This window comes from Danio rerio, chromosome 18, assembly GCF_049306965.1.
Source record: "Danio rerio strain Tuebingen ecotype United States chromosome 18, GRCz12tu, whole genome shotgun sequence".
Lineage (NCBI taxonomy): Eukaryota > Metazoa > Chordata > Actinopteri > Cypriniformes > Danionidae > Danio > Danio rerio.
The window spans coordinates 6,882,769-6,908,680 of record NC_133193.1 but is presented as its reverse complement, the minus strand read 5'-3'; the positions used below and the strand labels follow the sequence as shown (position 1 = coordinate 6,908,680).

The 25,912-nt window shown below is 36.9% G+C and overlaps 2 protein-coding genes across 13 annotated transcripts in view; one reads left to right on the top strand and one right to left on the bottom strand.

Moving 5' to 3' along the window:
- Positions 1-25,912, top strand: part of golim4a (golgi integral membrane protein 4a) — a 152,617-nt gene that overhangs the window by 16,173 nt on the left and 110,532 nt on the right. For 4 of the 12 annotated variants that reach the window (XM_073928680.1, XM_073928682.1, XM_073928677.1 and 1 more), the window contains exons 3-4: positions 1,818-1,885; positions 7,431-7,570. In XM_073928680.1, coding sequence (XP_073784781.1) covers positions 7,528-7,570 — 43 coding nt within the window. In that variant the 5' untranslated portion in view covers positions 1,818-1,885; positions 7,431-7,527. Of the gene's footprint in view, positions 1-847; positions 913-1,794; positions 1,886-7,430; positions 7,571-25,912 lie in introns of all 12 variants that reach the window. The other 8 variants (XM_073928687.1, XM_073928688.1, XM_073928684.1 and 5 more) reach the window with 5 other exon arrangements.
- On the bottom strand, positions 5,629-12,169 carry LOC110438081 (CUB and zona pellucida-like domain-containing protein 1). The gene is made up of 9 exons (XM_021467738.3): positions 10,462-12,169; positions 10,239-10,380; positions 9,878-10,021; positions 9,733-9,788; positions 9,424-9,602; positions 8,939-9,336; positions 8,725-8,821; positions 7,338-7,521; positions 5,629-7,248 (listed from the first exon to the last, which is right to left on the bottom strand). Exons 1-9 carry the CDS (start codon positions 10,544-10,546, stop codon positions 7,109-7,111), a joined length of 1,425 nt encoding a protein of 474 aa, XP_021323413.2. The 5' UTR covers positions 10,547-12,169; the 3' UTR covers positions 5,629-7,108.

Genomic DNA, 25,912 nt, shown 5'->3' with positions numbered 1-25,912 from the left:
GTTTTGCATCTAGCACATAACACCAGTAGCAAAAATGCACTGAAAATTAAGGATTTTTCTTGTCTTATAGTGTGTGCATATATACAGTTAACGGTAAATATTAGCCCTTCTGTTTAGTTGTAATTATTTTTCAAATATTTTCCATTTTTTTTAACGGAAGAAGACTTTTTCAATTCATTTTAAACATAATAGTTTTAAAACTACTTTCTAAAAGCTAAATTATTCTGTCTTTGCCATGATGAGGGTGCATATTTAATTAGTAATTTTGCAAGACATTATTATTCAGCTTAAAGTGCAAATGCTTTACTAGAATAATTAGTTTACCTGGGCATTTTAGGATAATTAGAACAAGTCATTGGATAATAGTACTTTGTTATGTAATCATTTGAAAAAAACAACAAGCCAGGCTTATTCTGGTTACATTCCCCATATAGATTTCTGTAGAGTGCCAAATATGTCCTAGGAGCTACATTTTATTTTTACCGTTTTTCTTTTCACGAATCTGCCAGAGGCCGCTGTAAACGCTTTTTCAGATCTCAAATTTCACACGCGAGTGCCTGTTGTTCTCACGTAAATCCACCAGAGGCCGCTGTTGACTGACTGACTGAACGATCGACTGACCTACCCTCCTCCTTTACTAAACCCAAATAGACAGTGTTTTCATAAGCAATCCAGAAAAAGAAAAGCCCTTACCTGATTTTACCACGTTTTCAGATTTTACCACATTCTCACCCTGTTATTTACTTCTTTATTTTATTTTTTGGTTTTTGTCTTACCTGCTTTCTGGAACCGTTCTTTCCGGGACTCGTACTCCGTCATCACGTTTAACTCCGATCCACATCACAAGTCCGCCGACGTATGCCTTGAGCCGCTTGGCAAATTGGTAACAGTGGAAAAGCCTTTCACAGCAAGGTAAGCGGTCAGCTAGTAGCGTGAAAAGAAACAGCGTCACACCGCCTCGTGGCAATCGTTTTAAAGATGAAATGTACCTCTGGCTACATACAGTGCTCAGCATATACAATACACCCCTCACAAATCTATCTTTTAAACTCATATTTGAAATAGGAAGCTCTACAATATTAGTACATCAGTACTGAAGCCAAATCTGCAGCTTATCTAATAAAATAACTTACGATAACGGCCCAAAAACTAGTACACCCAAATTAATATGTTCTAGAAAAACTAAAACACAAACGTTACAAAGAGGAAAATTCAAGAGAAGCAAAATAACAAAAAAATTGAGTTGAAATTTTGTAGTTTATCTTTGCAGTATTTTGCTTGAATTTAATTGTATTTTCTTTAAATTTCTAAAAATGTTTGGTGACTAAAATATCATTTAATAAATATATCTGTTTAATAAATCTGTTTTGTTCAAATGCACCAAAATACATTATATTACTGAGAAATGGATAAAAATATTCACTTTCAAAATGGGGTGTACACAATTATGCACTGTAATTCGCGATCTCTAGAAATATAGTGCAAGGTTTCAGAATGAACCTATGTTGCTGAAAAATCTTAATGGGGCTTATAATATTGACCTTAAATGTCTTTATTCCAGCCAGACTAAAAGAAACAAGACTTTCTTCAGAATAAAAAATATTGGAAATACTTTGAAAATGTCCTTGCTCTGTTGAACATAATAAGGAAAATATTTGGAAAATAATGCAAATTTTACATGAGGGCTAATAATTTTGCACTCAACTGTATATATGCAGTTTGTTAAATGTTTTAGCCCCATTCTTATTTTGTCTTGTATAACAATGACCTGGCATAAGATTAATATCTATCTAGACAATACATCTTTGTGTCTTTAGATTCCACCTGCCGTACCCAACATCTCAAATCTCTAAGATGGATTTCTGAGGACTTTACTCTTTAAAAGGTGCGTTTGTATATAGAGCTGGGTTAATCTCTGAATGATATTTCAAAAATACAGCTTGAGCGGGAGAATGTGTGTTTCATAATATAATAGATGGATGTGTCGGAAAATGATGATGATGGATGAATAGGAAAAGAAAAGAATGGGAATGTTAATCAGGTAAAACCTGTAATTGAAACATTTCATCAAAGGATTCTTTCACTATCGATTACACTGAAAATAAGCAGCTTTATTTAGATATTTTTAGAGAAAGAAATTATTTAGATGTGAAAAGTGGACAGCATGGATCAGATTGTCACTGTAATACAACATCTAATGCAAAATTCTATAGACCATAATGATGGCTGTAAACAAAAACAATGGTCCCAGCATATTTCCTGTTTTACATTTTTAATTTCTACAGCTTCTGAGCCACATATTGATACATAATGTTATGATAGCTGTTTAAACATTAAGTTATGATTGAATTGCCTCTTGTTACAGTAATGAAATATTATGAAAACAAGCAGGAAATGTTCACAGGCCGATGGCATCACCACATTGAAATGGTCTATACCAGGGGTGTCCAAACTTGGTCCTGAAGGGCCGGTGTCCTGGAGAGTTTAGCTCCAACCCTAATTAAACACAACTGAACCAGCTAATCAAGCTCTTACTAGATATGCTAGTAACTTCCTAGCAGGTGTTGAAGCAAGTTGGAGCTAAACTCAGCAGGGCACCGACCCTCCAGGACAGTGTTTGGACACCCCTGGTCGATTCTTTCTCACTTTAATTTGAACATATTCTGCTTTATTTTCAGTGACTTTTGAATTATTTTTGCCAAAATAATTGACACGATATGCACATATATTTTATTTTTTTGTTTAACTAATTTTACTAATCTCACAATTACTGACACTGTAAAAAAATGATAAATTAGTCCTGACATTATATGTTTTAGGAAACTTAAGCTAAGCTAATCATGTTCTAACTTAATTTTTATTTTGTTTTAAGTCAGTTTAATATAATAAAGTTCAAATGACTCGTGAGGTTAATTTGATTCAGCTTAACATTTTAAGGCAACTGGTGTTTTTTACAGTGTATACCTGTTCATCTTTTTTTTTTTATATGTATTTTACTGAACGTTTCAAGAACAAGCACAGAGAAACACAAACACTCAGCACTGTGCCGGACAAGTCACATATAATAAGTCAATGAGCAAAGCAACAAGAACAACTAAGTTTAGCAGGTGACAAGAAAAAATAAACAAATATAGAAAATAAAAATAAAGAAATACATTTTAAAAATAAATGAAGTCTCTGAAGAATCCAGAGGTTGAGTGGCTGGTTTGTTCATCCAGATTTTCAAGAAATAAACCCCAGACACTAAAGACTTTTTCAATGGAATCTCAGCCTTTCTATCTGTGTCATGTCCGCAATCCACATTTAAATCAAAATTTAACTTGCAAATTTTATTGAAATCAGTATTATTTAAAAACCACTAAATAAAGTCAAATGTATAGCATTTTAGAAATAATTGTAGCTATTTAAGTTAACCTTTGCAGGTTACATTCATTCAAAAAGCAGACCACATGTATTCTGTCAACAAATCTGAACACACACTAATCTCCCATCATGTTAAATCACATGGATCTTGCTAGAATTAAATATAGGTGTACTTTTTTGTGCTTATGACAGAAGACTGATGATCTGCTTTATATTATTAGAAACTGATGAATGTATCGGACATGTTTGACTAATGCTCGAAGACTGGCAATACATTAGACATCATAATGAAAAGAAAACATGTCCTCTGTCCTGCCCAACCTTTCAGACAATATATCTATTGTGTTTTGCTCTTTTTGATTTAGTTTTACTTTAGATACTTGCCTGCTCAGACTCAGCGTTGTTTATCACTTGTGTTTTCTTTGTTTGTTTGTTTGTTTGTTTATGTCAATCTTTGCATTCAGTCTTCGAAAATAAATATAATATATAAAATAATAAATAATTAAATAAAATTTATAATATATTATGATAAAATAATATAAACACAATTTGGATTTTATAAAAAAAGTTTAAAATATATTTAATATTATAACATTGTATTCTCCAGTGAAATTTAAGCTTATTTGTAAAATCAACACTTGTATGACTTGAAAATGTAATAAATCATGTGAGAAAAAAAAAAAAAAAAAAAAAAAATATATATATATATATATATATATATATATATATATATATATATATAATTGCTAGTTGTTATAAATGCATTAATAATGTCTACCAAATATTACTTTATTAACTCTACTTCTGAAAAGAAAAGTAAAAAAAAGACATGCTGAATTTATTTTCATAAATATTACATTGGTATTTATGATGTATGGATATTAACTGTTTTGGATCATTTTAAATTATGCACAAATTGAGTGTTTTTTCTTTACTTAGTTTGTATTTGAAACTTTTTGATGGAATAACATATTATTCCTAATGGTTTTCAGACTAGCCATTTAAAATGTTAGATAATTTGCAAACACAGTTGTTAATGTTTGTTGTACTATGAATTATTATCCATTAATTAATTTATTATCCATTTATGATTTAATGCTTGTGGTCTTCCACATGAGGATTCATGATGATATTTATTGTTGGCCCAGCATTAAACATATGTATTATTTTTTTAAGTTACTGATTTGGACAGAGAGAGATTAATGCAAAGCTTGTGTTAAGGTTAACGCAAGATTGTTTAAAAAAGGAGACAGAAAGATGAGAATAGAAAGAAAGATAAGATATAAAATCCAACAGCGCCTTCTGGTGGCGGATGACTATTTTTCACAAACCTCCATGTCGACGGGTCCTTGAGTCCCACATAAACACGTGGACAATGATGGCAATTTGTATAGAGTTGGACTAATGACTGCATGGTTACAGAGAATGCAAAGAATTTACAGCTTCATCAATTGGCTATAATTAAACTCAATTCAATTTTGTTCTATATATTGAGCTTCAATATGTATGCCAAGTTTGATTAGAAATATCTCAATCAGTCTATAGTGATTATGGTCATTTGAGTGACCCGCTTCAATCTTTCTGAGATCCCATTGCAAAAGTGAATCAAGATGATTATTATTAATATTTACTCTGCTGAGAATCTTTCTACACTTCTGATTAAACCTGTTGATCGCTTTTTGACACCATTTGATGTGGTAATCAAATCTAAAACATGTTTCAAGCCTGGGACCTAAACATTAGCTATAAACACTTAAACCTAGTAATTAGCTAAGTTAGCTAACCTAGAAGTAGCTATGCGGTGTCTTAAAATGGCAAATCTCACTTCATTTAAAGTGTATACTGTATTTGGGACTACATAGTAACTACACTATATACTAGAATGAATAAAAAAATCCTACTTTTTTCAGTATGAATTTGCTCTGGTATAAACGTTATTCAAATAATGAGTCCCTCATCAATATAACATATGAAAAGAAAAGCATTAGTTACCAACGTAAACATTTTATATAACGTTTGAAGATGTTTATAGGGAATCCTCTGAGCCTTTTTGATAATGACAAATGAACAACACTATTGGCTGTGGTTTTAGGTCATTGTAACTGTAAAACTCAACTCAATATATTTTTGTTACCTTTTTTTTAAGTGTACCAAAAATTTAACTTTACTTTAAATTGTTTCAATTTAAATACACATATAATAATCCAAACCACTCTTCACAGAACACATTTGCTCTGAAATGTAAAAAAAATAAACAAGAAAACCACACTTTGAGCAACTATTTATAGCAGTTTTTTGTTACATTTACATTAGGTCATTTAGCAGACTGTTTTGTCCAAAACTATTTAATTTGAACAGCCATTAAGCGATTCGACCAGAAGTATTATACAAAGCAATTATTTGTACTCGGAGAATTTAGTGCAAGAGTAAGAGTTTTGAGAGAGCGAGAGTTTCTACAGGTGGTTTGTTTATCCCACTCACTTGTGTGCAGCACACTTCATAAATGCACAAGTTTTTTTTATTGATTCTAATGAGTGTGTTTTCTACACAAACCAGACTCATTCTGAAAACGTACTTATATATACATTTCTGGAGAGTGCCAAATATGTCCCTGGAGGTACTTTTTTTACAGTTTTTGTTTTTGCAAATCCACCAGAGGCCGCTGTGTATGCTTTTTGAAATCTCAAATTTCTCTTGTTAGTGCCATTTAGGGCTGCTTTTCTTGCATAATTCCACCAGCGACCGCTGTCGACTGACTGACTGACCGATCGTTTGACTCTCCTCCTCCTTCCTTAAGTCCAACCAATTGTGTTTTCAAAAACACAGATTGACCCGCCCACCAACTTCCTTGAAACCCAACCCACAGTTTTAAAAAACAATCCAGAAAATGGCCCTCGTCTGATTTTTACCACATTTTCAGATTTGACCACATATTTACCGTTATTTAATTGTTTATTTTATTATTTAGCTTTTGTTTTTGTCTGACCTGCTTCCTGTAACCGTTCTTTGCCGAACCCTGTCATCATGGTCAACTACCTTCTGTGTCTCAAGTTCACTGACGTACATGGCAAGCTACTGGACAAACTGGTAATAGCGGGAAAGCTGTCCATACCAAGGTAAGCTGATTGCTGCTAGCGCGGAAAGGAACGATGTCTTACCATCCTTAAGTGTTCTTTTTAATGACGAAATGCAGCCATACGTACTTCCGGCTACATAATTCGTGATCTCCAGAAATGTATATAGAAATACGTTTTCAGAATGAGCCTATGTTGTTTCTACAGGTGGTTTGTTAAGCCCACTTACCTGTGCGAGGCACAGTCGGAATTAATCAAATTTAGGGTTGTTGTGTGGGGTGTGGGTCTGGATGCAGACTTGCAAGGTGAGCTGCATGCAATGCTTTTTAATGCACACACCTAACCCCACCACTAACCCTATCCCCTCACACTGACATTACTAGCTCAATTGAGTGCATTTGCAGTCTCATCTTGCAAATCCAAGTCTGCATCCAGATACTATTGTATGGGGAGGTAGGGGAGAGGTTTTATTCAACCGGGGTTCAGGTGATCACAGAAAAGAATGGGTTTTTAGTTGTCGATTGAAAGATACCAGGGAATCTGCAGTCCGTGTGGGAACGGGAAGATCGTTCCACCATAATAAAATATTGTTAGCACACCAACAAGCTTATAAATTCTGTTTTCATCATAAAAAAATATTGCATTATGCTTTGGGAAAAATGCTGACACATTCAAAAGTCGTGTGATAGCAAGGGTGGATTTCTGATCCTGGATGTGTAGAGGATCACAACGCAAATCACAGCAGTAATGGCCAGCAGAGACCCAGCAACAGCAGCAAGGTTTACATTCAATCCCAGATTCACAGTCACCTCTGAAATGTAATTAAAAGTTGCAGTGGTTAACAAACTAGTTAAGGATACAATCATGTTAGTAAATATGAATGAAGTTATGCTGTCTTACGTGATGGGCTCCTCTTCAGCCGTAGGGGTCCCTGAGAGATGAAGTAACTGTCGGTCTCAATGGGGGCTTCTCTTTTGTTAATGTTGTGTGAAGGTGGGGCGACGGTGCTGTTGAGGCAGCCCTGAGAGCAGCGAGTGTTGGGAATGTCTGCCTGACATATGACAATGGAGCAGCTGATGAACACCTACAGATGAGCAGGGGGAGAGGAAGAAAACAAAAAGCCAAGAGACAATGTGAGAGTTGAGAGATGCATCACTTATTCCTTTTTAAATAGGCTCAAAGTTCCTTGATTGTAGACCTTTTTCACTTTTCTGGGTTTCTCAGTAGCGGAAGGTGTCATAGTTGGGTAGACTTAGAGCGCAGTGAATAGGAAAGTACAACAAAAAATCTTTTTACAATCCTGTTTGCTGAAATAATAATTAAAAATAAAAAAACTCCATGATGGTGTTATCAAGACTTTCAGAAAAAGGAAAAAAAATTGTGTGAGACTAATGACGGCAGACAAGACAAAACAACGTCAAATTTACAGTATTGATGCTGTTCGCTTGATCCAACAAAACAATAGCAATTTAAATGTTATTATATTGATAATATTAAATAATAATTTTATTTTGATCAGGACAATGTATGTTTCTTTTAAAGTTATTTTAACTTCCCACATGGAAAGAACCTATATGAGGATATATGCGCATATGAAACCTGTATACAGTATTTTACTGCACATATATGATAATATATATGCGTATATATGCCATATATAGGCAAAATTGAGATTCATATATGAGCAAATACAGGCCATATAGGTCTCCTGTATTGCTTCTTTATGTTCACATATAAGCCCTATATATGTATGTGCATATAATATAGGAAAACGGCCAATTTTATATAAGTCACATATTTAAAACCTATATTAAAACAAATATGTTTATATAGGTTTTTTTTCCGTGTGTGAGTTATTTTGGTCTCAACTTTCATTTTTGCTAAACAAATTTTAACTTGGTTCAAAAAAGTAATTTTTAATGAAGTGTAATAGTTTGTACTGTGTATATTTAAAAAATGCATATTGGTGGCACCAAAAGGATCGAGGTACAGACTCCAAATTGAATGTGTTTAATGATTAGACCTTTGTTTGTGTGACAAATTTTTCAAATGTTTACCATATGGATCTAAACACTGCCATAAGCTTTAATTTCTGAAGAAGAAGTAGAATATTAAGAATATCAGCAGTCACAGTAGAACCTTGAGTGCCTGGCCACTAATCAGTTCTGTAGTTTTTACTTTTTTTTTATTTATAAAAAATTGCATTTTTGTAGAGCATAAGGTTCATAAAATGTGCAGTATTGTCGTTGGACTTGAATACATAGTCTGGACTAAATGGGACTCTAACCTGGTCTTGAAACCCAGTGAATTTGAAGGCCGCCATTTCAAACTCAACGTATGGTGTGTGACTTGATAAAACCTGAACCGATTCATCCATGTTGCATCTGAAATAGGAAGAAGCACTTGATTATTACTTTGCCTCGTAACTGATAGACAATCATATTGTGTACCATTGATATGGTTAGATGTGTGAATGCTCGAATGTGTTTGTAGAATCTCACCCATTGGTGATGATGGGATAGGAGACTGGGTAAGAAGGAGTATCATAAGGCGTAGCCATACAGGACTCAAGAAACAGCTCAGTGTTTGGGACTGGATAGTCAGGCTCAATCTTCATGTAGATCATATCTCCCACATTATACTCAAGAGGGTAGGCACTTGGATCCGTCATGTTTTGGAAACTGTTAGATGGGTAAAACTCAAAGTGATAGTTCATTGTGCCAAAACTTTTATCCGAGATTCTGATTGGAGACTTGTTAATACCAAACTCCTGTCTGATGTTGTTAGTTTTTTGGTACGCGCACATAATTTCAAGTTCTAGGTTTATTCTGGATGTAACGTCCTGGGGATTATCAAATGTGGTGACTTTATTCTTAAAGATGAGTTCGTTGTCTGTCTCCTACAAAGAAACAGAAGATTTGATATAGTTTACCTCTGGAATTCACAAGATCTGGATGTTGTTGTTAATGTTTTGTAAATGCTTCACCTCTAACGTAGTGCCACATCCATTAAGAGGTGTGCTGGCGTACACATCAGTACTGTTGGAGTAAAGCTGACAAGACGGATCTATCAGTCTCAGTTGGTCACCCCTGAGGTTTTGGATGGAAGACCTCACTATTGTGACTGACATTGAGTTTGCTGAGCAGGTTACATGTACCACAGGTCCTGAAAATAGAATTAATGGTGAATGTCATGCAAACACAATTCTTGATGTTCCAATTTAAATGACCATGCTTTTATGGAGAGAGGAATAAATCTGTACTGCATTAGAGTCATTAGAGTCTGTTTTACATACCTTCACTAATGACCTCTGCAACAATGCACCTCATCTCAGACTGGTAAATATCAGACCTTACAACAGAAAGATTGTTGTCAATAGTCATAGCATGAAGTTAAAGTGTTTACAAAACTGAAAAGAACATTGACGTTTTGAAACATACATGTATTGTCCTTCTGCAATGAAGCAAAATGGAAAGTGTTGACCATAGTTTTCTTGAGTTGGTGTCCAGTTAATCACATATTCCCCAGTGGTAGTTTTGGTCTTTGTGCTGTTTAATGGTCCACTAATGATGACATCAATAATTCTGGATGACGAAAACAACAACAAGATATAAAACCGAGAGACAAATAACATTAGTCTTTTTTTTTTCCTCCCTTTTTTATTTCTGGCACAAATGGTTATTGTAGCATGCATGGAAGAACCAGGCAAGGGTAGTGTGCTAATATGCAATTCCAAGTTAAGTTGCAGTTTAGTTCAGTTTCATTTTAAAACAAGCCCAAATACGCCTTTTCCCAAAGTACCTTGAAAAAGATGCAACAGCCTTCACTCTGAACTCAAACTGATGATTTACACGAGTCTGCAAGAGTTCTCCATGTTGAGGTGTTGGGTAGAAGAACAGTGGCAGATATTGACCCTCAACACAAGATGGTGCTAGACTGTCAACTAAAATGCAGGAATAGTGTTAATTTAAATACACATATCAATATAATTTTGAAGCTTAGTGTACAAACCTTCCAAACATACCTTGAAGAGAAAACTGAAGAGGAATTTTGCTCAGTGGTAAAATAGTTGGTGCTTTGGATGTTATCATGGTAGTTGTAGGAGTCATTATAGGTGCTTCTGTAATGGTTGTTTGTGTTGTTGTAAGAGTTGTTTGAGTTATTGTAGGGGTTGGTGTGGGTTCAGGTGTTGTCGTGGTGCAGGTGTTGGAGAATTTATTGTGGTGGTTGTTGTGGGTTCTGGCGTTGTTGTTGGTTCAGGTGTGGGTGTTGTTGTAGGGACTATTGTGGTGGTTGTTGTGGGTTCGGGCGTTGTTGTTGGTTCAGGTGTGGGTGTTGTTGTAGGAACTATTGTGGTGGTTGTTGTGGGTTCTTGTGTTGTTGTTGGTGCAGGTGTGGGTGTTGTTGTAGGAACTATTGTGGTGGTTGTTGTGGGTTCGGGCGTTGTTGTTGGTTCAGGTGTGGGTGTTGTTGTAGGAACTATTGTGGTGGTTGTTGTGGGTTCTGGTCTTGTTGTTGGTTCAGGTGTGGGTGTTGTTGTAGGAACTATTGTGGTGGTTGTTGTGGGTTCTGGTGTTGTTGTTGGTGCAGGTGTGGGTGTTGTTGTAGGAACTATTGTGGTGGTTGTTGTGGGTTCTGGCGTTGTTGTTGGTTCAGGTGTGGGTGTTGTTGTAGGAACTATTGTGGTGGTTGTTGTGGGTTCTGGTGTTGTTGTTGGTGCAGGTGTGGGTGTTGTTGTAGGAACTATTGTGGTGGTTGTTGTGGGTTCTGGTGTGGATGTTGTAGGAACTATTGTGGTGGTTGTTGTGGGTTCGGGCGTTGTTGTTGGTTCAGGTGTGGGTGTTGTTGTAGGAACTATTGTGGTGGTTGTTGTGGGTTCTGGCGTTGTTGTTGGTTCAGGTGTGGGTGTTGTTGTAGGGACTATTGTGGTGGTTGTTGTGGGTTCGGGCGTTGTTGTTGGTTCAGGTGTGGGTGTTGTTGTAGGAACTATTGTGGTGGTTGTTGTGGGTTCTTGTGTTGTTGTTGGTGCAGGTGTGGGTGTTGTTGTAGGAACTATTGTGGTGGTTGTTGTGGGTTCTGGCGTTGTTGTTGGTTCAGGTGTGGGTGTTGTTGTAGGAACTATTGTGGTGGTTGTTGTGGGTTCTGGCGTTGTTGTTTGTTCAGGTGTGGGTGTTGTTGTAGGAACTATTGTGGTGGTTGTTGTGGGTTCTGGTCTTGTTGTTGGTTCAGGTGTGGGTGTTGTTGTAGGAACTATTGTGGTGGTTGTTGTGGGTTCTGGTGTTGTTGTTGGTGCAGGTGTGGGTGTTGTTGTAGGAACTATTGTGGTGGTTGTTGTGGGTTCTGGCATTGTTGTTGGTTCAGGTGTGGGTGTTGTTGTAGGAACTATTGTGGTGGTTGTTGTGGGTTCTGGTGTTGTTGTTGGTGCAGGTGTGGGTGTTGTTGTAGGAACTATTGTGGTGGTTGTTGTGGGTTCTGGTGTGGATGTTGTAGGAACTATTGTGGTGGTTGTTGTGGGTTCGGGCGTTGTTGTTGGTTCAGGTGTGGGTGTTGTTGTAGGAACTATTGTGGTGGTTGTTGTGGGTTCTGGTGTTGTTGTTGGTTCAGGTGTGGGTGTTGTTGTAGGAACTATTGTGGTGGTTGTTGTGGGTTCTTGTGTTGTTGTTGGTGCAGGTGTGGGTGTTGTTGTAGGAACTATTGTGGTGGTTGTTGTGGGTTCTGGCGTTGTTGTTGGTTCAGGTGTGGGTGTTGTTGTAGGAACTGTTGTGGGTTCTGGTGTTGTTGTTGGTTCAGGTGTGGGTGTTGTTGTAGGAACTATTGTGGTGGTTGTTGTGGGTTCTGGTGTTGTTGGTGCAGGTGTGGGTGTTGTTGTAGGAACTATTGTGGTGGTTGTTGTGGGTTCTGGTGTGGATGTTGTAGGAACTATTGTGGTGATTGTTGTGGGTTCGGGCGTTGTTGTTGGTTCAGGTGTGGGTGTTGTTGTAGGAACTATTGTGGTGGTTGTTGTGGGTTCTTGTGTTGTTGGTGTAGCTGTGGGTGTTGTTGTAGGAACTATTGTGGTGGTTGTTGTGGGTTCTGGCGTTGTTGTTGGTTCAGGTGTGGGTGTTGTTGTAGGAACTATTGTGGTGGTTGTTGTGGGTTCTGGTGTTGTTGTTGGTTCAGGTGTGTGTGTTGTAGGAACTATTGTGGTGGTTGTTGTGGGTTCTGGTGTTGTTGTTGGTGCAGGTGTGGGTGTTGTTGTAGGAACTATTGTGGTGGTTGCTGTGGGTTCTGGCGTTGTTGTTTGTTCAGGTGTGGATGTTGTTGTAGGAACTATTGTGGTGGTTGTTGTGGGTTCTGGTGTTGTTGTTGGTGCAGGTGTGGGTGTTGTTGTAGGAACTATTGTGGTGGTTGTTGTGGGTTCTGGTGTTGTTGTTGGTTCAGGTGTGGGTGTTGTTGTAGGAACTATTGTGGTGGTTGTTGTGGGTTCTGGTGTTGTTGTTGGTGCAGGTGTGGGTGTTGTTGTAGGAACTATTGTGGTGGTTGTTGTGGGTTCGGGCGTTGTTGTTGGTTCAGGTGTGGGTGTTGTTGTAGGAACTATTGTGGTGGTTGTTGTGGGTTCGGGCGTTGTTGTTGGTGCAGGTGTGGATGTTGTTGTAGGAACTATTTTGGTGGTTGTTGTGGGTTCTGGCGTTGTTGTTGGTGCAGGTGTGGGTGTTGTTGTAGGAACTATTGTGGTGGTTGTTGTGGGTTCGGGCGTTGTTGGTGCAGGTGTGGGTGTTGTTGTAGGAACTATTGTGGTGGTTGTTGTGGGTTCGGGCGTTGTTGTTGGTGCAGGTGTGGGGGTTGTAGGAATTATTGTGGTGGTTGTTGTGGGTTCTGGTGTTGTTTGTGCAGGTGTAGGGGTTGTTGTAGGAACTATTGTGGTGGTTGTTGTGGGTTCGGGCGTTGTTGTAGGAACTATTGTGGTGGTTGTTGTTGGTTGGGTCGTTGTTGTTGGTGCAGGTGTGGATGTTGTTGTAGTAACTATTGTGGGGGTTGTTGTGGGTTCTGGCGTCATTGTTGGTGCAGGTGTGGATGTTGTAGGAATTATTGTGGTGGTTGTTGTGGGTTCGGTCATTGTTGTTGGTGCAGTTGTGGGTGTTGTAGGATCTGTTGTGGTTGTTGTTGTGGGTTCTGTCGTTGTTGTTGGTGCAGGTGTGGGTGTTGTTGTAGAAACTATTGTGGTGGTTGTTGTGGGTTCTGGCGTTGTTGTTGGTGCAGGTGTGGGGCTTGTTGTAGATGCTGTTGTAGATGTTGATGGTGATGTTTCAGGTGTTGTAGACGTTGTGGGTGCAGTTGTACGTGTTGTTGTAGGTGTTGTAGTCAGTGTTGAACTTGTTGCAGGTGTTGTGGTTGGTGTTGTAGTTAGTGTGGACCTTGTTGCAGGTGTTGTTGTTGGTGTTGTGGTTGGTGTTGTTGCCAGTGTGGACCTTGTTGTAGTTGTTGTCAGTGTGAACCTTGTTGTAGGTGTTGTGGTTGGTGTTGTAGTCAGTGTGGACCTTGTTGTAGGTGTTGTGGTTGGTGTTGTAGTCAGTGTGGACCTTGTTGTGGGTGTTGTTGTAGTTGGTGTTGTAGTTATTGTGGAACTTGTTGCAGGTGTTGTTGTGGGTGTCGTTGTTTGTGTTGTTTTTGCATTGGCATTGCGGCGGTTTCTGATGAAACTGATTGGAAATCTTTCCACTGAAGTTTGATCGGTGTAGGACAGAGTAATTTTGCGAATGGGGAAATCCTCCAGTACCAGCTCAAATGAATAAACTCCAAGGACCGGGGTTTGTCCATATGACAGAGAGCAGTTATTCTACATTTTAAAGAAAATAAAAACTGTATGAAATAACAGAAATACCTATGTAGTAAATGCTGTGTAGAAATCAGGCTTGGTGTATACTTTTGATTTGATTATTTTGAAATGATAAGATCACCTTCAAGCTCATAACATTCATTTAAAAAATCTTTATAGGAATGGATTCTTTTGCTTTATCTGTTGCTATGTTTGATCACTTCTGACGCTGATTCCCTAATTAACAATTATTTTTCCCTCTGAAATTAGTAGTCAGTGTTGCTAGATATTAACTATGCACTTTTTAAATTATGCGAATGTTTTGTTTTGTCAGGCATAAAAGTAATATAGAGATAAGTATTGTCAACAAAACGTCGGCGCAATAGCCTAGTGGTTAGTGCGCCGTCAGGGTGTCGCGAGTTCGAATCCCGACTCGATGACATTTCCCTACCCTACCCCACCCCCTGTCACTCTCTCCCACTTCGCTTCCTGTCTAAAATCTGTCCTATCTAATAATAAAAGCAAAAAGGCCAAAAATAAATCTTAAAAAAAAAAAAAAAAGTATTGTCAACAAAACAATGGAACTCCATGCATGTTAAGTGTAGCATGAAGTATGAACATTTATGGTCCAAGTATGGAATCTTGTGGTATTCTCTATTGAATAAGTGACCAATGTTACACCTTTTAATTTGAACTTTGCCAATGTAATTCCTGTTATAGCAAAATTAATTTTAAGACTATTCAAGAGAATGTTGTGGTTGATAGCATTAAATGAAGCATTTGGGTCTCTTAACAATATAATAGAGATGCAACAACAATCAGATAATAAGAGCAAGACATCAGTAACTCAAATGCTTTAAACTGTTTTAAAACTTGTCTTGAATGCAATTTAGATATTACTTTAATTTTTATAACGAATTATTATAAATTACTTCATAATGTGATATGAATATCTAATATTCTTCACCTGATTCAAGGTAAAACCATCAGGTTGGTTGCAGATTCCACACTCATTATTTTGTTGAAGTCCAAATCTGCATCTGACCTGGTCATCATCTGGATCAAAGGCTAAAAGGTTGTACCTCCTGGGACAGTTTATAGGAACTCTGCAACATAAACAATGTGCCAATGTCATGTACATTTATATTCCTTCATCATGTTGAATGCACATGTAGAATGCAGTTTTTACCTAAGAAGTGGTAGAGTTGTAGAGATTGGGGATCTGTTAGGCACTAAAGTGTCTGATCTTACTCCAAGGTCAATGAAAGAAAAAAGATTCCAGAATCCGGAGTATGCGACTATGTCGTCAATCCAACAACAACCAGTTGTGCTGTTGAAATAAATTGGCATTTCATATTTACATTGTTTGGTTGGGATCTATATTGTAAGTGTGTGATTCTGTTATTCCACTTACGCTAACTCAAATGGTCTGTTGGTGGATAAATCCTTTGTTATGACTCCCTCAGACTGACACCAGTTGTTTCCATTGGAATTGGAATCTACTTTACCAATCACTTTACTGACCTCATTTCCACAGTCTCCAGACATGCAGGACCAGTCATTATATTGGAAACAGTCATTGTAGGCCGTCTTGTAACGAAGTTCCACCTGCAATGGTCAAAGTTTATTAAATGACTGAAGGGAGGTCTTTAAGGTATGTGGTTGATGTTGAAAACTGCTGGTAAGAAGTGCAAGCATATTCAAAATACTGCACTGAAAAAAAACAAATTGTGAACTCGTTGTAAATGGCGTTGCTTATCTAATCTAAGTAATTATTACTTCAGAATAGAATATATTCGCTATATTTATTAATTACTGAAATTTTGCAGAATTTGACAATTTAATAAAATAATAATACTTATAATCACTACTTATATGGATTAATCATAGGCTTAATACATACTATTCTAGTGTTTTTATTTTCTTTAAACTTGATTTTAGTGCAAAACTTTTTTTAGAGTATTTCTCAAAAAATTTTATGCACATTTTGCCTTATACAGCAATAAGTGAAGTTTATTTATAAACTAATTTCAAGAGGATCATGTGCTGATTGTTAGCTGCTGGATCCGCATTATCCAATTCACAATGCACCAATCAGACGACTCCTAAACTACTACAAATACCCTGGGTTATATTCCACCGCTATATTTGTTTAGAAGAATCTCCCCTTCCACCCCTACTCCTCCTTCTTCCTAGATAGGTGACACGGTGGCCCAGTGCTTAGCACAGTTGCCTCACAGCAAGAACGTCTCTGGTTCCAGGCTTAACCAAACCAGCAGACGTTACTGTGCAGAGTTTGCACTTTCTCTCCGTGCTCACGTGGGTTTCCCCCTGGTTCCCCGGTTTCCTCCCACCATCCAAAAACATGCAACTTATGTTAATTGACTAATCCGAATCGGCACCATAGACATGCTTCTAGTAGTTATCTCTTAAGAGCAATCACTATCTGTTCATTAGTTACTACAGCAGGGGAGTTCTCGAGATCTACCTGACGTTCACGCTCAGGTCTCACGCTTATGCACTGCTTCTGCGTGCGGTATGAAAGCTCTAATCTGTTTACATGGACGCCGAAAAAACATGCCCTGCTCATGCTCTGCTCACGTTCTGCTTACGCTTGCGATGTGAAACAGGCTTAAGTCAGTATCCTATCTATGCCTTCAGTCAGAAGTTTATCTCTCCATAGCAATCACTATAATCAGTCATAAGCCATAAGTAAACCAGGGAAGTTCTAGAAACCTCAAACTCCCCTCTTGCCCTTCAAATGAGAGGGAGCCCCGGGTTTGAGGATCCTGCGAGCTCAGGGCTCTCTCCCAGGACAGCATGCCAAACAAGCTTATAATCAATCATCAGCAGTGTGAGCTCTTGAAAAATGATGAATGGAATCTCCAAGATGTATGAAAGCTCGTTTCCACCACTGCAAGCTTATATCTTGAAATTTTGACTTTATAACTTACAATTGCAAGTTATTATCTGAAAATTCTGGCTTTATTTTTCAGAATTGCAAGTATATTGTCACTTTATAAAATGCTGTTTGAAATCTCACAATTCTAAAAAGAAATTCTGAGAAATTGCAAAGCATCTTAAAAATAAACTTATAAAAAATAAACTTAAAAAAAGTATTGTTCCATGCAAGGAATGGGCTTCAATTAAATGTAATTAAATTAATTTGCTTAATTGATTCAAATGCTTTTATTGTAGAAGAAATTCTTTGATGTAGAAACAAAAGCAAATCGTGTGATTCGTATAACTGGATTAACCAGTAGAGCAGTCTTATTTAACCCATGTGTACTGAAATTGACTTTCATTTTGTGTTCGAGATGAAAACATCCACTGAATTAAACTGCTGTAAAAATGCATCAAATAAATATTTTTTCACATTAATCTGTTAATCAACCTCAGCCCTGATCAAAACTACTAAATTGTTTAAAAAATTACAGAATTTTACCTCTTTAATTGCCAAGTTCATAAATGATGTCACAGACACACAAATTGATGTAGTTTCGGTTTAAAATGTAGTGCTGGACTGGATTACTTTTGACCTTTATCAGTCTTGGACATGTGAATGATTAGTCTGCATTTACACAACATGGTTCAAGTGACTCCATTCCGATCTTTTTTTCTGTCATGGGGCATAGATCAGATGTGGCCCATGTATGTGTTAGCAGGACAAAATCACGTGGATTTCGATTGACTCAAATCCGATTCAGGCCTTGTTCATAAGTAAAAATTTATCCGATATGAATTAGGTCTGTGCCCTCGTGTCTGCAGTGTAAGCAGGTGGATCTGATTTTCACCTGTCAATGCGAGTCGCACGTCTTTAAAAACCAAAGCGAATGAAGTCAAGTCTGATACTTTCATTTCAGAACAGATTTCAGCAGAAAAAGCACTCTTTAATTATCAGCTCATACCATACATACCAACTTGGAGCGGGTTGGGTGGCGTAGTACCGATGGGGTTACATTGGTGCCATGACCCGGATGAGAGAGAGGTTTAGGGTGGTGAGTGTAACAGAGGCCAGCTAGTAAGGGCTGTGCAGGTAAACCTCACTCCTTTGACCTCTAAAGGTGCTCTAGCGACAGATGCTAGAGGCCATGGTCTTTAGCCTCCTTGTTAGAGCAACCTACTCCCATGCGGAAGGTCACCGGTTCAATACCAGCTTGGAGCGTCTTGGATGTAGAACCGGCGGGGTTACGGATGCATTGTTAGTTTTTCATTTTATATCCCTAATTTACTGTTGGTGGCTGCTTTTTGACTTCTTTAATAACCACATTTGATGGTGTATAAATACACAGTCTTTGTTTTTGTTTACTCCATGTAGTTCTAAGAGTTGAGATGCATATTTAGATTTTCTCAGACACAACAAAGTGCGCAAAGGTCACTATCACACACTCACAGACACATGTACACACGCTTTAATTTTCTGTTATACTCCATATAATATCCAGAAACAAAACTTCTTTTTGCACAGGCTTATCTAAAGCAATAATAGTGGCAACAACTGATCACCAGTACAAATTACAAATGTTACCTGTTCCTAATAGGGAAAACCACCAACAATCAAAATTGCATATGGTGTCATTGTTTTGTAATCAAAAAATGTGGTTATAATGGAAGTCAATGGGGCAAAAACAGACACCAACACTAAATTAAGGAGAAAAAAAAATGTAAATCAATCAAAAACAATGCATCAATGGCAATAATTTAATAAAAGGTACAAAAAATTCAGTCCACATCTACTTTTTATATTAAAAATGTCATTTTATGTTTGTTTTTACACCAAATCAGTGACATCATTTATGAATTTGGCAAATAAAAAATTAAAATGCTGTATTTTCCTAAACAATTTAGTAGTTTTGATCAGGACTGAGGTTGATTTATAAAAAAATATGTATCTAATGCATTTTTACAGCAGTTTTATCCTCAACATAACAAAGGGACAGTAAATTTGTCCAGTATTGTTAAGTTAAAAAAAAAAAAAATCTAAGCATTTTATAAAAATATGTGTCAAAATAAGTTTTGTCACCAAAAATCAATCTGCCAGCAGAAACGAGAAAGTTAAGAAGAGAAAGTGGCCAAATTAAGACTCAAAATCACCCGAGAGTGGAAGAAAACATCCCCAAGTACTTAAGGGTTAACACAAGTCATTTCTGAAATAGCTGAGCCCATGTCTGTCACTATAAAACTGTAACATTGCAACCTTTTTGTTACTAGGTTTGGCATTTGCATGCTCTAAGACCAGTTACATTTTTATGAAGGGAAAAAAATTGCAGTGGTTCCTCATATATTATTATCTGTAATTACCCACAGTGGTGATTATTATCATATAACTAATATGTGAAACCCAAGAACCCAAAAAAACTACAGAGGAATGCTTAAAATTGAGGAAGTATAAATTAGCTTTTCAAGTTTTAAGTTTTTTCATTAGTTTTCAAGTTCAAGTTGCTTTATTGGCATGACATTCAGTACAGTATTGCCAAAGCACTTCAAATATGAAATATATTAAAACCATTGAAAAACAAAATAATACAGATAAGATATAATGACAAAAAAAAAATGCTTTTTATAAATATAACAATAATAATAATATAGTAATAAGTTAAAATTATTTAAATAAGATACATTAATTTACATTAACCATTTCTTATGGTGTGTAGGGTGTATAAATATTGCAGCTAGTCTAGATGTCAATTCTTCCTCTCTGAATACATGGTAAAGTTTTTCTGAGTCATTTAAATAAAAAAATAAAATGATCAATGTTTCAAATTGGGAAAAAAATATTTCTCTAGTCGTGGTGAATTTGGGGCAAAACAGAAGGAAGTGTGTTTCATCCTGTATTTGGTGTGTGTCACACTGTTTACATAATCTCTGTTCTTTAGGAGTCCAGGATTTTTTTATGTCTGCCTTTTTCTATTTCTAGGTCATGATCACAGAGGCGATATTTAGAAAGAATGTGTTTTTCTTTTAATTGTTTTAACGATAAATAATTTGCCAACTGTGTGGTTCTGTTTAGGGCCGAATAACATTGAAGTTTAGTCTGGAGGTTGAATTCAGTTTTTAGTTTTTCATCATAATTATATTTTAATGTTTTGTCAATTTGTTTGTGAAGGTTTTGTTTGGGGGCGGGTTCATATACGGGTATATAGTTCTACTTTTACATTCATTTTCCTTCAGCTTAGTCCCTTTATTCGTTAGGGTTCGCCACAGTGGAATGAACCGCCAACTTATCCAGCACATGTTTTACACAGTGGATGCCCTTCCAAGTGCAACATGTCTTATACTACGGTTAATTTTGTTTACCCAGTTCACCTATAGCACATGTCTTTGGAATGTGGGGGAAACTGGAGCATAGAGAACATGAAAACTTTACACTTAGAAATAAAGGTAAGTGAGCTGTCACTGCGTGGTACCTTTTCAAAAGGACACATTTGAACTTAACGGGGCCATATTGGTACCTCAAAAGTATATATTAGTACCTTAAAATTTTTAAGAGAAACACTTTTGTACTTTTTAGGTACTATTATGCACCTTCGAGATATTAATATGGACCTTTTAGGTACAAATCTGTACCTTTTGAAAAGGTACCACCCCAGTGACAGCTCGCATACCTTTATTTCTGAGAGTGTACACAAAAATGACAAGTGGCCCAGTCGGGACTTAAACCAGCAACCTTCTTGTTGTGAGCCACTATTAACTTTTAAAAATAACTTGCCACAGCTACTAAAGAAAACCAAAAACTGGATATAAAATGTACACAATTTTACGTGTTTTTTATATTGCAATCATGCATTATTTATTGTTCTTTGCATTTACAAATAAAACTCAAATACATTAACATCCTAATCCACCTCATGGTACACAAGACATATTTGGATGTGTATAATAAAGAAGTTAAAGCATTATAGTTCTCACCTCGTATGATCCATTAGAGTTCAATCTTGGGTTGAAGGTCATTGACCCTCCATAGAATTGTGAGGCTGTTACGGTGAAGGCCAGCAGAAGCCCGGCCAGGAGGAGATATGTGAAAGACATGCTGACAGCTACTGAATGTTCACCATCTGAGAGCACCTTTTAACATCTCATAAAGGAATCTATAGAACAATTGTCATGATTCCTGGAAAGGGCAGATACTGTATAATGAACATTGCTTTGGTTAAAGTAAAGAATTGTTGGAATTTAAATTCACCTGTCACGCATTTGCGGTTGAACATCATATTCTGAATGCATGAAATGAGAGTAGATCTTTAATTTGTTATATATATATATATATATATATATATATATATATATATATATATATATATATATATATATATATATATATATATATATATATATATATATATATATATATACAAACAATCATTAAATAGGCCTGCTATTTAAATATCTTGAATTATGCAAGATTGTTTCACAAAACAGTTAAGTGACATTTGCTAAAGTGTAGCACCATAGACTCAAATCGTTCGGTTCTTCCATTTGTGTTGTCAGAACTCTTTTGTCACTCATGTTAAAGTTTTAAACAAGTCTTACTGGTAACACATGAACCAGTTGATCTAGATGAGAAAATTATCTAACTAATACTGGAATCCTCCTTTTAAATCACCTGCTTATGGAATTTGCACTGACCTGTTTATGTCAATCACAATTGATTGTCTTACCTAGTTTATTGGTCTTTTTGATAGCAAGTATTAATTTCTAATATATATATATATATATATATATATATATATATATATATATATATATATATATATATATATATATATGTCAGGATCTAATAAATCCTGTTTAAACAACTGTCAAGTACTTCTTGCTTATCATGTATATGTATCCTGATTTAAGAATGTTTAGAAGTTTCTGATTGTCCACAGCTGGTCCCGTTTTAGCGAACACATGATTCACCAATCAGACCATTCCTAAGTCACTATAAGTAATCAGAGTTTTATACCTCAGTTATCTTCACCTTGAAGAATACCCCCTTCCACTCAGAATGTCACTGGTTCAAGTCTTAACCAGGCCAATCCGACATTTCTGTGTGGAGTTTACATGTTCTCCCTGTGCTCGCATGGGTTTCCTCCGGGTTCCCCGGTTTCCTCCCAGGGTCCAAAGACATGCAACATAAGTGAATTGACTAAACCAAAATTCACACCACAGATGAGCTCTTAGACAGCAGTTTATCTCTCCATATCAATCCCTGATTTGTCTTTAGCCACAAACAGCAGAACAGAGTTCTTGACGTCTACCTGAGCACGAGGCTCTTATGAGCCCAGTGTTCTCTCATGGGATAGCATGTCAAACGGGCTTTATAATTAATCATCAGCTAAGTGTGAACTAACAGCTAAGTTTTTCTGTAAAGCATGCAAAATGATCTGCCAATGGTGTAAGCCAGTGGTGCCCAACTTCCATCCAGGAGGGTCAATGTCCTGCAAATTTGAGCTCCAACTTGCCTTTAACACACTTGCATGGATATTTCCAGAAACCCTAAAGCTACGGTCACATTTGACTTTTCTCCCCATAGACTTCCATTCATACGCACGCGTATGCGTCAGACCGCCGGAAATGCAGGGTCATGCGTTAAGATTCGCAGTTCGCTGCGGTGCAAATTTCAAGCTTGGTGAACTCTGACCTGCGAAATCGCGTCACTTGACTGCGTGAGACCAATCGAGGATCAAAACATGACATATCTGCACAGAAATTTAAAACATGGAGCAATCGCTCACTTTTTTAAATTTCTAATTATCTTGTTTAGTATCGCCCCTTTTCGCAGTGCCGTATGACAGAATGTTGCGCACACAAACTTTAGTGTGACCACAGCTTAATAAGTGCTTAATTAGCTAGCACAGGTGTGTCTAATTGGGGTTACAACTAAAATTTGCAGGACACTGGCCCTACAGGACCAAGTTTGGGCACCCCTGGGGTAAGATATATCTTGATGTATTTTGCTTAATTTGCTTACATTTATCAATTTTCCATGTAGCTTGCATTCGCCCAAACAATGAACACTTATGTCATAGCAGTTCTTGTAAGTATATACAGTATTACCAGTCTTAGCATTGGACAGGAAACAATGATTCAATGATTGTTGACTTGCTCCAAAATATACCCATGCCATTTGTCTGTCACTTCCTTTATGCTTAATTTCCATCCATACTCAAAGCAGTGACCACCTTATTAAAATAAATACATTTTTGATCTGATCTCAAGCTTGGGCAAATAACTGAGAAGGGCCAATCAGGGGCTTCATTTTAATGATGTCATCATATACTTTACACTTCTTGCAAAGTATTTTGAAACTGGAAAAAATCAAGACACTAAATTATTTTGATACAAAATATTAAGCCATTCCCCCGCAGTCCAGCGACATGCAGTATAAGTGAATTGGATGAACTAAATTGGCCGTAGTGTATGAGTGTGTGTGAATGTGAGAGTAAATGGGTGTTTCCCAATACTGGGTTGCAGCTGGAAGGGTATCCACTGCATAAAACATATGCTGGTTAAGTTAGCGGTTCATTCTGCTGTTGTGACCCCTGATGAAAAAGGACTAAGCAGAAGAAAAATGAATGAATGAATGATGAGTACTAACTACAGGTTTAATAGTCATAAAATATTACTCCGTTACTCTTCACCCAACCTTTATGTAACTCATGAAAAACACTTTTTTTTACTCCTGTTAGAAGAATCTCAAATAACACTAAACAGTGAGAAGATTACATGCAGATGAAGGTTGTGAAGTTTGTTTGTTTGTTTCTTTACTCATGGGAGGGTTCATTTAATACTCGTGGCTTTCTGACAGATTACTTTTCACTTTGCTGTGTATTGCAAATGACTCAGTTGTGCTTTTGTTTCCACATTTGACTAAAAATGTTGTTTGTCTTAGATTGTTTAGAGTGAAGTAGTAAAAGAAAATGACAGGTGAACGCCAGCAGTTTATTATTTCCTCATGCCAAATCAAATGAACTCATCTTTCAACGACCTGGTGATGAATCTTAATACTGTTTTTGTCTTAATTACACGTGCTCAGGTAATAAACCTTTAAACCTGCTTATCAAAAACTTTGCTGTAAATGGTGGATTATGCAGTTGTGCTTTTGTGATGTATATATAGCTGCTACCCATCTCTGGGAAATATGGCCACCATGGTCACCACCCATCTTGAAAAGTTTGCCCCCTCACACGTACTAATGTGCCACAAACAGGACGTCAATATCACCAATCATTCCCATTTTATTAAGGTGTATCCATATAAATGGCCCACCTTGTATATACAGTTAAATTCAGAATTATTAGCCCCCCTTTAAATTAGTTTTTTTTCTTTAAATAGTTTCCAAATAATGTTTAACAGAGCAAGGACATTTTCACAGTATGTCTGATAATATTTTTTTCTTCTGGAGAAAGTCTTATTTGTTTTATTTCAGCTAGAATAAAAGCAGTTTTTAATTTTTTAAACACCATTTTAAGGACAAAATTATAAGCCCCTTTAAGCTATATATTTTTTCAATAGTCTGCAGAACAAACCATTGTTATACAATGACTTACCTAATTACCCTAACCTGCTAAGTTAACCTAATTAACCTAGTTAAGCCTTTAATTGTCACTTTAAGTTTTATAGAAGTGTCTTGAAAAATATTGGGTAATATATATATATATATATATATATATATATATATATATATATATATATATATATATATATATATATATATATTTATATATTAGGTATACCTTTCCAACTCCTTGTTATCGCAAATTTCTTATCATCCAGTCAGATAGCAGCAACTCAATGCATTTAGGCATGCAGACATGCAGACAGTTCAAACTGCAGAAGGTGATTTAAGTGACTTTGATTGTGGCATGATTGTTGGTGCCAGACAGGCTGATCTGAATATTTCAGAAACTGCTGATCTACTGAGATTTTCAGTATGGTCAGGCAGTCAATAGTCAGACTGGTTTCAGCTGATAAAAAAGGCAACAGCAACACAAATAAGCACTCGTTACAACCGAGGTATGCTGAAGAGCATCTCTGAACACACACGCCCAACTTTGAGGCGGATGGGCTACAGCAGCAGAAGATCATACCGGGTGCCACTCCTGTCAGCTAAGAACAGGAAACTGAGGCTTCAATTCACACAGGCTCAGCAAAATTGGACAATTGAAAATTGGAGAAACATTGCCTGGACTGATAAGTCTCGATTTCTGCTACAATATTCGGAAGGTAGTGTCAGAATTTGGCATCAACAACATGAAAGCATGGATCTATCCTGTCTTGCATCAGCAGTTCAGGCTGCTGCTGATGTTGTAATAGTGTGGGGGATATTTTCTTGGCACACTTTTGCCCATTAGTACCAGTTGAGCATAGTGCCAATGCCACAGCCTACCTTTGTATTGTTGCTGACCATGTCCATCCCTTTATGATCACAGTGTACCCTTCTTCTGACGCCTACTTGGATAACACACCATGTCATAAAGTGTGAATCATCTCAGACTGGTTTCTTAAACATGACACTGTACTCAAATGGCCTCCACAGTCACCAGAATTCAATCCAATAGAGCACCGTTGGGATGTGGAGGAACGGGAGATTCGCATCATAGATGTGCAGCTCACAAATCTGCAGCAACTGCATGATGCTATCATGTCAATACGGACCAAAATCTGAGGAATATTTCCAGTAGCTTGTTGAATC

Excerpts from the sequence above, each read along its gene's own strand:
- LOC110438081 (XM_021467738.3), bottom strand. The coding sequence starts at position 10,546 with ATGACTCCTACAACTACCATGATAACATCCAAAGCACCAACTATTTTA. Across the intron at positions 10,381-10,461 it reads TCTTCAGTTTTCTCTTCAAG|TTGACAGTCTAGCACCATCT; the intron begins GTATGTTTGGAA and ends CCTGCATTTTAG. Across the intron at positions 7,249-7,337 it reads GCTGAAGAGGAGCCCATCAC|AGGTGACTGTGAATCTGGGA; the intron begins GTAAGACAGCAT and ends ATTACATTTCAG.